Genomic DNA, 12500 nt, shown 5'->3' on the forward strand with positions numbered 1-12500 from the left:
TCGTCTATCTGGGAATGAAAAAAAAATCTATCTTTAATGGGTGTCTCTCTCTCTCTCTCTCTCTCTCTCTCTCTCTCTCTCTCTCTCTCTCTCTCTCTCTCTCTCTCTCTGTGCATTGTTTAAAACTTGTTGAAAGAGCCTTCTACGTATTTGAGCCTCTGATCTCAAACTGAAAGGACCAGAGAACGTAAAATAAAAATAAAATAATCAAATCTTGGCGTTTGTTTTCTCAGCAGACATGGATCAGACGAACGTGGTACTCCTACAGACTTTGAAAGATCCTGGGAATCGAAGAGGGGGGGGGGGGGGGGGTGATTGAGGCTTGAATTTGATTGCTTCAAGAGTGTGAAAGGCAATTGAAAATACATTGACATCATAACATCATTGGAAGTACGTATCTCTGATCTGCCTCCTTGAATTTTCTTTTCTAGATAATTCGTATTTTTTAAAGAGATAAAAATAAAAGTCGCTTGTAATTAACTTATAGATCAACAATTACCCTAACAATGATTAAACAGCACATCAAACTCATTCAAATTATGCTCTCCGGCATAAACTCTCATTTTCATGAAGTTATAATGACTTAAAGATGTTCACGGGGCAGCGTGACTCAGCGGTACGGTCTACGTTTCGTACCCGAAAGGTACCGAGTTCAATCACAAGCAGCTGCGCTGTGTCGTCTTGAGCAAGTCACCTTGCCCTGGCTCAATTTGCGGCGCTGCATTGCGGTTGACGCCTGGGTTATTCCAGACTTCCCTTGGAATAGACCCTGGAGAAAAATTTCCCCTATGGGATGATTAAAGGGATTTTTTTTTCATGAAGTTTTGAAATTGGTGTAGAAATTTCGGAATTTTACGAATTTTTCGCGGTAGGAAGCAGGTCTGGTACCTGTAATTCAAAGTGTCTATTCATTCCACTGCTTTTGTTTTCGTTTTGTTTTTAAGGGTTTTACGGCCGCTTGCAACACATTTAGGCCATATCAGCGCCAGTAAAAAGGAAGAAAATTGGAAAGTAAAAACATTCTAGATGTACAATCAAAGGACTTGAGGAAAAAGTAAGACAAAGGGGAATGGTTCAAGTCTGGAAAAAATGTAGATTCCAAGAGCACATCATCAGTGTACTTTGTTTGAGATCACCTAAAAGTTTCACCTAGACACCAGCACGAGATCCCACTAAGAGGAATACACTCACATGTTTACAAATCACATGTTAAAAATGAAAAAAATAAGAGTACATAGCAGATAGATCATTTACAAGGAAATGAATATCATCCCCCAAAACTAGAACTATACATTCGACTGTTTCCCTCTGAGCCAAGGCCTCCCGCCAGAGTCAGGACAAAACTAAGTAATCGCATTCCAAGACAAAGACAGACAGCAATTGAAAAACAACACAGGGGGGTAGAAGACACAGCAAGGACCTCCCTGCCCAATATGCCAGCATTCCACTGCCATACCAATTGTAGAGTTCAGTTTCAGGAAATGTGGGTGTGTAAATAAATAAGGATTTATCACGAATTCGTGGAAAAGAATAACTTGTTTGTATTTTGGTGGCGTTATCATCCGTGGGATAAAATGACTAAATCACCACTTGATTTTTGTTTTTATCATTGGAGTGGAACACTTGATGGATCCAAGCAGACGTTTTAAACTGGCGTATTCTTAACTCACTCAACCCTGACACCGACTATATTCGTAGTATAAACCCAGGATTACTTTTACCCCATGCCTATTTATTACATCTTTCTGAGACAAATTATAGGCGTAGCATCAAAGCTAATGTTTTTAGTTTTAACATGTTAACGGTTGTTGAATAAATCTATCTAAGTACATGCTCATTCTTAATACATTTTTTTCCAATTTTGAAAGGTGGCAAAAAGCTCTAGGATTGAGTGAGTTAAGAAGAAAAAAATATGTACTTAACCCTCTCCTTACCAACTATAGGAAAATCGTCACGATACAACCAACATTTTTCTTATTCAAATTTCTTTTGTACATCATAAAATTTAAAGAAAATGAACAGTGTGTTGTAGAGCATGTTTTGCTAAAGAAATTATGTATTGCAAGAACTTTACTGCTAGTGTGTCTTGAGTGATAAAAAAAAATTGTGGTGTTAGTTGGGTGTGAAGTTTTGGGGAAAATCCTGAAAATGGCTGGTAAGGATAGAGTTAAAGTTTTGGCTAGAAAACTCTCCTTTGAATAGCGATCGAATAAAATGAACCTAACTTTGGCAAAAACTCTCAAACCTTTTAAGAAAGACGTCGCAATTCCTAGGTTTGAGAGTTTTTGCCGAGATGAAAGTCTTTTTAATGGATCGATATTTGAAGGACGAGTTTTCTGGCCAAAATCTTTAAAACATTTTTTCTGGGTTTTCAGAGCAAGTCAGTACTTAGTAAACATGTGTGCATTTTGATTCAGGCCCTGAACAAAAATGCAGACGTCTTTATACTTATAATAGAAATTGAGGATATAGAGCAGTTACGGAACTCCTCTCAGTAAACAATACCGGATTTATTAATGTTTTGCTATTAGGTAAATTACTCATAACATCCACCAGCCGGATCTAACGTACCAACACTCAAAAACTGTGTACATTAAACGTTTATATATTATTATAATTTAAGGAGAGCAAATCATTAAAATGGCTGTCTAAACTAAAAACAATGACAAAAAGCAGAGAGACGTCAATTTCGTTCGTTCTATAACAATATCGACTTGAGTCAGTCAAAATATCATGAAAATATAATAATATAGAGTAGTAAAAATGGCCCATTATGTGAAACAATAGACAACTATACAGCGTTTCTGTCTTTGGCCTTTGTGAGGTGGACAATGACGAAATGAAAAATAAAAGTATATTTAATGAAGAGGAAAAGGGGGGCGGGGAGGCGGTGAAGGGGGAGGGGGAGGGGAGAGACTGAAAAAGAGAAAGATGTATGCACGTGCATGTGTAAGAAAGGGAGAGAGAGAGAGAGAGAGAGAGAGAGAGAGAGAGAGAGAGAGAGAGAGAGAGAGAGAGAGAGAGAGAGAGAGAAAGGAATGGGGGGGGGGGGGGGGGGGGATATAGGGAGATGAAATTATAATTAAAGGTAAATTGAACATTGAAGTCTGGTGCACAGCTGATTAGCTTGTTAAAATATATATTGGAATAAGAGGGAAAGGGGGAAAGGCGTGGGATTTACAAGATTTCTAGGTTAATTTAATATATATAGACATATATAGGTATTTACTACGAGTTGTGTATGGAATATAATTTGTACTGAATCCTGGTTTTCATTGGGATTTGTTTTTGTTTTTGTTTTGTTTTTTTAAAGGTATTTGGTGTTTTTGTTTTGTTTTTGTTTTTTAAAGTATTTATATTAATTTTAGGGGTCCCGATATCTCAGTTGGTAGAGCACTCGCTTCACACGTAAAGGGACTGAGATCGATCAAGGGTGCAGTCGAGATTTTTTTTTCTTAACCCCTGTCCACCCCAACAGTGAATGGGTAGCAGAGTCTGTTAGATTTGGCGGAAAGTACTTTGTGATAGACTAGCGGCCTATCCAAAGGATAGCAAACAATCACTACAGTCCGTTTCACGCGATAAAAACCGGGATAAAGTCCGGTTCTAATGGGCCGAATAGCTCTGAAGGACTACTTCGCGAAGTCTTCCTTGAAGTCCCAGGTTTGAGAGTTTTTTTTTGTTTGTTTTTTTCTTGCCAAGAAGAGAGTCATTTAAATCGATCGATATTTGAAGGTCGGGTTTTCTGACCAAATTCTTAATTTAAATCCGAGTTTTTCGATAGTACGACAGTGACCTGGTTAAATGTTTAGACAGTATTCGCTTGGCTTAGAAGCTCACAACATTACCATCCGGAAATATAACGGACCAATACACAAAACTATGTGTAACCTCGAACGTTTATAGTTTGGTTCATATAGTTAAGTGAGAAGTACTAATAAACGCGGATAGCAAAAAAAATAAATAAATAAATAAAAATAATAATAATAATAAAACAATTACAAAGGCTTAAGTGACGTCATCTTCATTCTATCTATATTTTACATTTCCAGACTTCCTTGATTGCCCTCCGTGTTTTGGAATTAATCTAAACACATGAGATCTGACATTACAAACAACAAAAGACATCTGCTGGCTTCGCAACTCCACCGTTCTCACGCACGCCACCGTTAATCAGACACAGCGTTGCGATAATACGGATCATACAATTACAGTATTCTGTTATCTGAAAGAAAAAAAATCACACACACACACACACACACACACACACACACACACACACACACACACACACACACACACACACACAATAAAACACGTATTTAATTTTTTTTGGCCAGAAAAATCGGGCTTCGAATATCGATTGATTAAAATGACTCTCATCTTGTCAAAAACTCTCAAACCTGGGACTTAAAGGAAGACTGCGAGGCCTCAGATTTGAGAGATTTTGAAAAGATGAGGGGCATTTAAATCGATCGACATTTAAAAGACGAGTTTTCTGGCCAAAATTTTTAAAGTGTTTCTCCAAAGCACGACAGCATCGAGCAACGACCCCCCCCCCCCCCCCCCCCCCCCACCCATAAAACCAATAAAAAAAACAACAAAAACAAAAAACAAAACGAAACAACAACAAGAAGACAAATTCCTCTTCAGCTGAGGTGTACTTATTTATTGATAACCCTATTCCTTACGGGCTCATTCTTCTAATGGAAATCTAAAAATAAATCACGCAAAATAATAGTGTCCATTATAACAATGTTAAACTAGGCCTATAAGTAAGTTCAACTGTCAGAACTGCATATATGTACACGTCGTCTTCAGCCAATAAAAATATAAACAATGAAAACGGTTTATTGTTGTTGACTGAAGAAAGATTAACTGAACCCGAAACATTCTCCATTAAGTAGTTTTGTAAAACTTTTTAAAAGCTATAATATATTCAATCTTGGTCAATAATTTTTACGCTCAACGGCTTTTATAATAGATAGCAATATTTACGTTTAATTTTAACACAACTAGTGGTATGTTAAAATATCTAACAATTTTAAGTAATAAATTTCATAAACGCAGCTCCCACGCCCGGGACCCTCCCCCCCCCCCCCCCCCCCCCCCCTTTAAAAAAATATGTATATATAAACACATATTCTAGTTCTCATTTTGCACCCAACTGACTATACTGTTTTTATACTATTGTTTTAGAAGTGTGTTCTTTGATCCATGTTTAAGTTGAAAGACCCTCTACTATTATCTTCATTTCGAAATGGGATAGACATACAAAACGCTTTGAGATGTACAGTCGTGATATGAATTTATTATTATTATTATTATTATTATTATTATTATTATTATTATTATTATTATTATTATTATTATTATTATTATTATTATTATTATTATTATTATTATATTATTATTATTATTATTATTATTATTATTATTATTATTATTATTATTATTATTATTATTATTATCATCATTATTATTATTATTATTATTATTATTATTATTATTATTATTATTATTATTATTATTATTTAGATGTCTAATATTACATTTCACATAATACCATATCAAACTTAAGGGTTAACATTTCAAAAGGCTGGCGAGACGATATAACAAAAGCCTATTGAAATTAAATGGATCAAGGAAGAAGAAAAAAGAAACGGAAATTAACCAAATGGATCATTATGTTGGAAACAACAATATCAGCATTAGCAGCATCAATGACAACAAAGACAACAATATTAACAACAACAACGACAATGCCATCAACAATAAACTGAAGATCCACAACCATCCAAGACATAATATGATAATGGGCGTTTTTTCAGGGTTTTTATTTCTTCTTTTTTAAATCGATCGCATTAAAAAAAAATATCCAAAAAATAATGTGGATTGGATGCAGCTTGTCTCATTGCTGATAATGCAGCTAGATTGATGGATGGATGGATGGATGGATGGTGGATAGCTAGACGGATGGACGGACGGACAGACATACAGATCGATAGATGGATAGATAGATAGATGGATGGATGGATGGATGATGGATGGATGATGGATAGATGGATGGATGGATGGATGGATGGATGGATTGGATGGATGGATGGATGGATGATGGATGATTGGATGGATGGATGGATGGATGATGGATGATTAGATGGATGGATGGATGGATGAGATAGATGGATGGATGGATGATGGATAGATGATGGATGGATGATGGATAGATAGATAGATAGACAGACAAATAGGAGAGAGGAGGAGGAAGAAGAAGAAGAAAGAAGAAGAAAGAAGAAGAAGAAGAAAAGAAGAAGAAGAGAGAAAGAAGAAGAAGAAGAAAAGAAGAAGAAGAAGAAGAAGAAGAAGAAGAAGAAGAAGAAGAGAAGAAGAAGAAGAAGAAGAAGAAGAAGAAGAAGAAGAAGAAGAAGAAGAAGAAGAAGAAGAAGAAGAGAAGAAGAAGAAGAAGAAGAAGAAGAAGAAGAAGAAGAAGAAGAAGAAGAAGAAGAAGAAGAAGAAGAAGAAGAAGAAGAAGAAGAAGAAGAAGAAGAAGAAGAAGAAGAAGAAGAAGAAGAAGAAGAAGAAGAAGAAGAAGAAGAAGAAGAAGAAGAAGAAGAAGAAGAAGAAGAAGAAGAAGAAGAAGAAGAAGAAAGAAGAAGAAGAAGAAGAAGAAGAAGAAGAAGAAGAAGAAGAAAGAAGAAGAAGAAGAAGAAGAAGAAGAAGAAGAAGAAGAAGAAGAAGAAGAAGAAGAAGAAGAAGAAGAAGAAGAAGAAGAAGAAGAAAGAAGAAGAAGAAGAAAGAAGAAGAAGAAGAAGAAGAAGAAAGAAGAAGAAGAAGAAGAAGAAGAAGAGAAGAAGAAGAAGAAGAAGAAGAAGAAGAAGAAGAAGAAGAAGAAGAAGAAGAAGAAGAAGAAGAGAAGAAGAAGAAGAAGAAGAAAGAAGAAGAAAGAAGAAGAAGAAGAAGAAGAAGAAGAAGAAGAAGAAGAAGAAAAGAAGAAGAAGAAGAAGAAGAAGAAGAAGAAGAAGAAGAAGAAGAAGAAGAAGAAGAAGAAGAAGAAGAAGAAGAAGAAGAAGAAGAAGAAGAAGAAGAAGAAGAAGAAGAAGAAGAAGAAGAAGAAGAAGAAGAAGAGAAGAAGAAGAAGAAGAAGAAGAAGAAGAAGAAGAAGAAGAAGAAAGAAGAAGAAGAAGAAGAAGAAGAAGAAGAAGAAGAAGAAGAAGAAGAAGAAGAAGAAGAAGAAGAAGAAGAAGAAGAAGAAGAAGAAGAAGAAGAAGAAGAAGAAGAAGAAGAAGAAGAAGAAGAAGAAAGAAGAAGAAGAAGAAGAAGAAGAAGAAGAAAGAAGAAGAAGAAGAAGAAGAAGAAGAAGAAGAAGAAGAAGAAGAAGAAGAAGAAATGCAATGAATAGGATGAGAGAGAATGGGAGAAATTGGAGGGGAAGGATTAGGAAAAGAACAAAACAATAATCAACAACCACAATAACAACAACAACAATGACGACGACGACGACTACGACAATAACAACACAAAGATCCTCTAGTTAGACATAACTGAAGTGAATTTTTAAAAACAAACTACGGGATATTGCAATGGCACCAGACAGTACATGAAGGCTACTGTGACACATCAATAAATCAGATCAATAATAAATAATGATAATAATAATAATAATGCTGAAAACTTATATAGCGCTATAACTCCGAGACACCAGACTCTAAGCGCTTAAATTACAAATTACTTTGGCTGAAACATACTCATTCACACACACAAGCACACACACAAGCACACACACACACACAACACAACACACAACACAAACCAAACCTATCTTGCTTCTCATACCGTCTACTAAAATCGAAACAAATATGTTTTAAGCGAACGTTTAAAAATAGACAAAGATTCTTTTTCACGAATGCTCTGCGGTAAGGCGTTCCAAATAGAGGGTCCGAAATGAGAAAAGGATCTCATTCCAGCATTTTTCCGAATTCGGGGACAACTAGTTTTGTGGAATCACTGGCCGAACGTAAGGGGCGGGGTTTTGAATATCTTTCAATTAGTTCTGAAAGGTAGGAAGGGGCAGTACCTTCAAGACAACGATACACTAAAACACAAGCTTTGAATTTAATTCTTTTCTCAACAGGCAGCCAATGCAGGTCATGAAGTAGAGGTCCGGCAGAGTCGCACCTACGCTTCATAAATACTAGTCTGGCAGCGCTGTTTTGGACAATCTGAAGACGTTTCAGATTGTATTGCGAAACGCCAAACAACAGAGCATTACAATAATCCAATTTCGATAGTACGAGGGACACAACCAGGTGCTTGGTCACATCCTCAGATATGAACCGTCTAATGGAAGCAATCTTTTTTAGTTGGAAAAAGAGAGATCTAACCAAATTATTAACCTGATGCTCCATCGACAGTCCAGAGTCTAAGAATGTGCCAAGGTTTTTCACTTTGTCAACAATTTGAATAGAGGCATCCCCCAACTTCAAATCTGTTTCACTTTTCCACTTCCTGTTCCCCACATACAGCACCTCCGTCTTATCATCATTCAGTTTCAGTCTGTTCTCATTCATCCATTTCTTAACACTTTGGATACAATTTTTACTATTGGCTGATACTTCTGGTAAATTTCTCATATTGGAAACGCAGTACAATTGCGTATCATCAGCGTATTGATGGTAAGACAGACCAAAACTTCTGATGATTTTAGACAGAGGGCCAACGTACAAAACAAAAAGAACGGGTCCAAGTACTGAACCCTGGGGAACCCCACAATCAAGAAAGATTTCCTCCGATCTATATTCATCCACCGTAATAATCTGTTTACGATTAAACAAATATGACCTAAACCAATCAAGCGCTGCACCAGACACGCCATAAGTAATTTCAAGACGTTTGAGAAGAAGATTGTGATCAATAGTATCAAAAGCAGACGATAGGTCAAGCAAATTCAGCAAAGAACATGAACCATTGTCTATAACAGAGAGGAGATCATTAACAACCCTAACAAGTGCGGTTTCCGTCGAATGATGTTGCTTATAAGCAGACTGAAATTTTTCTTCAAGACAATTATTTTTAAGATGAGACAGTAATTGTTTCAAAACAAGCTTTTCTAAGATCTTAGAGAGAAAAGGAAGATTAGAGACAGGGCGATAGTTTTTTAAGTTCTCTTTATCGAGATCAGGTTTTTTCAAAAGGGGTTTGACATGAGCAACTTTGTAAATGTCTGGTACAGCACCTGACTGCAACGAATTATTAACAATACATGTAAATGGTGTTAAAATTACATCAATGCATTTTTTTAAAATGGCAGTATTTAAGGGGTCTAAATCACAACTTTTAGTTGGAGACGACATAATGCAATCACGTAAGTCAGCTTCAGTAATCTTTGAAAAATGTGTTAACGAATCACCATGAAACTTGTCAAATGTTGTAGGGATCGATTCAGACGAGAGTTCCTTCCTGATGGTATCCGTTTTTTCTTTAAAATATTGTCCAAAGCGAGTTGGTAGATCTGCACGATCGATTAAAGATGGGAGAGCTGGTTGCGTCTGTTGTCCCAGCAGTTCCTTGGTCAAGGCAAAGAATTGTCTCGAACGTCCCACGTTTTTGAGGCTTTCTTCATAGAATTTCTTTTTGGCCCTGAAATTGACGGCTTTTGCATCATTTCTAGCCGCGATGTATCGCTTCTTATCGACAGCATCTCTGGACTTGAGCCATTTTCTTTCTGCCCGCCTCCTGGCTAATCCATTCAATTTATTTCGGTATTATACCAGGGTGCTTGACGTCTCACTTTTACTGCTCTAGTTGTTAAGGGAGCATGCTTGTCCACCGTACCAACAATTGACTCGTGGAGACCATTCGCATCATGTTTATTTTTAACGTTATGGTCAAGGTCTTGTTTAAAAATGTTCATGTTTATATTCTTCAAATTACGAGATGTTATCATCTTTTTTACTTCGTGCTTCATTGGAAATAAAACGCAAAACACAATTAAATGATGGTCAGAGATTAATTTATCAATATTTGAGACAGGTGAAGAGAGAGAATGTTCAATGTCTGTAATGACCTGATCTATTGTGTGGCCATGGTTGTTTGTAGGACCGCTTACAAGTTGAATATAGTTGTTTGTGTCAATAATCTCCCGAAATACTTTCGATTCATTTTTGTTTCCGAAATAATCAATGTTAAAATCACCCATAAAAATATTATGCTTTTTGTTAATGGATTGCATAGACATAAATTCTCCGAACTCAGAACTCATGAAGGAATGACTTCCAACTTCAATGCCACGGGAAAATCTATACATTTTAATATCAAAATATTGTGGTACAGGAAAGAAGGGGAAAATCGATATCAAGGCACAAGTGGAACTCGTGATGACTTCAGTGCCCGCGCTTTTCAGCTCACATACATTTGCAAAGAATTTACACCAAAGTCACACATATTTCCAGGTCTGATAACCGAATACAATTATTATGGGCTTGGTTTAACGTTGTTAGATCAAAACTTGAACAAGTGTATATTATGTATGAAACGTGTCAGACAAAGCAAGAAATAAAAATACAAGAAGAAAAACAACAATCCCATAAAAATCAGTCCACCTTGACTGGGATCAAACCTTGGACCTTCTGATTATCGATCAGACGTGCTACCATTACACCACAGAGACTCCCGATAGTTGGGACAATTTTAATACCTCTATTTTTCACAAGAGTACGCTCCTTAATTTCTAATTTAACATTGTTGTAATGAAGCATAAATTGCGTTGGATTTGTTGTATTTCTATTACAACAATGAGCCCATAACAATCTGGGTTCTCAGACCTGCAAATAAGTATACGTCGATTTCCATCAATAAGCAAAATAAATAACATCAGATAATTTAGTTTAGATCTTGACTCAATGAAATCAAAAAAATATATAGCTGAGTTGTCTTTTATTCAAAATGCATTTTTCAAAATCTTGAAATCAATCATGAAACCGAACAATGACGGTTAACTCTTGATTTTTTGGTGTGGTTTTTATTTATTTATTTTTTTATAACCTGGTGATATTAAGATTGAACTGTTCTAAGGAAGAAATGCGTGTCATCAATTATCAAATTTTTCGACTCCTCTATGACTGTGTGTGTTTTTGATTTGCTTATCGGCTGTTGCTTTTAGTTTGAAAACATTTTATTTTTAGATATGCCGGTAATTCTCTGCTGGAAGATAGAAATTTTACATCGACTGTCCAGAACAATGTTGATCCCCAACCCTATTTTTAAAAAATAATATCTAGATGTGAAATAAATGGGGTGACGAATCCGTGGATCACAAGTACGGTCTCTCCGAATACATCGATGACAACTTTACTACATTTGATAAATGAAACAATATGCTTCATAATACGCCAATTCCCGTTCAGTTAAGCAGGGACCTCAAACACTGGGTGGAGTTCCTGACCTCCCATAGTGGGCAGGGAGGTGCTTACTGTGTCTTCTATCCCCCTATATCTGTTTTCCAACTTGCTTTCTGCCTTTGTCTTGGAATGGGATCACTTGGTTTTGTCATGGCCCTGACCGGATGCCCTTGCCCTTGCTGAAAGGGAAACAGTCAAATGTATAGATATCTTGGGAGATTATATTTTTTTCATGTAAATCATCTCTGTTATGCACTGTATTATGTTTTGTTTTCATATTATATATGATTTGTAAACATTTGAGTGAATATCTCTTAGTAGGGACCTGTGCTTGTGTCTGGATGAGACTTTTAGGTGATCTCAAACTAAGTACTTTGGTAGTGTGCTCTTGGAGTTTACATCTGTTTCCTATTTGAACCAATCCCCCTTTGCCTTACCTTTTCTTCGGATCTTTCATTGTAATTCTAGAACTTTTTACTATCCCATTTTCTTCCTTTTTACTGGCGCTGATTTGACCTTAATGTGATGCAAGCGCCGTAAAACCCTTAAAAACAAACAAAACAGGACCTCAAACACATAAACTGTCAACATAAAATTGATTCAGCTGAGGATCTTGTCTCTAAGACCTTGGGGGATTTTACACACAAAGGGTATCCTAATCGTATGACTGGGAGGCGAAAGGCGCTAAGTCAATTCACGCTTATACCAGACCTGATTGTAACACAAAAACCTTAAAATCCCGACCAGTGACATCAAATATTATGTTAGTTTCGCCTGCCTTTATATTCCGATCCTTCTATTGTTTTGGGTTTTTTTTTTTCATTCTTTCTTTCTCTCCCTCCCTCTTTCTTTTTTCCTTTTTTCCCCTCATCTTCTTTTCTTTTGACCTCGATTTCTCCAATTGTTCAACGAAAAGAAATCCGAAGATGCAGCTAAGAATGACCTTCATCGTATTCCGTGCGCTCCTAAATGAACTCTTCTAAAACGAAGATAAAATGAATGCACAGTCTACGTCTGATTTCACCTAATGTTTAAATGAATAGAACAGTAAAGTTAGGTGCCCCAAACGTAAACAAAGGTCGAGAAGCACGTGGCAAACCACGT

General features: G+C 36.3%; 1 protein-coding gene across 2 annotated transcripts in view; it reads right to left on the minus strand.

Annotated features, from left to right (window-relative positions):
- Nucleotides 1-12500, minus strand: part of LOC144963298 (disheveled-associated activator of morphogenesis 1-like) — a 72565-nt gene that overhangs the window by 42329 nt on the left and 17736 nt on the right. For both annotated transcript variants that reach the window (XM_078897200.1, XM_078897201.1), the window contains exon 2: nt 1-8. This exon is cut by the window's left edge and continues 152 nt beyond it. In XM_078897200.1, coding sequence (XP_078753326.1) covers nt 1 — 1 coding nt within the window. In that variant the 5' untranslated portion in view covers nt 2-8. The remainder of the gene's footprint in view (nt 9-12500) is intronic.

Source organism: Berghia stephanieae, chromosome 1, assembly GCF_034508935.2.
Source record: "Berghia stephanieae isolate SIO BIC M18660-M18661 chromosome 1, UCSD_Bste_1.3, whole genome shotgun sequence".
Lineage (NCBI taxonomy): Eukaryota > Metazoa > Mollusca > Gastropoda > Nudibranchia > Aeolidiidae > Berghia > Berghia stephanieae.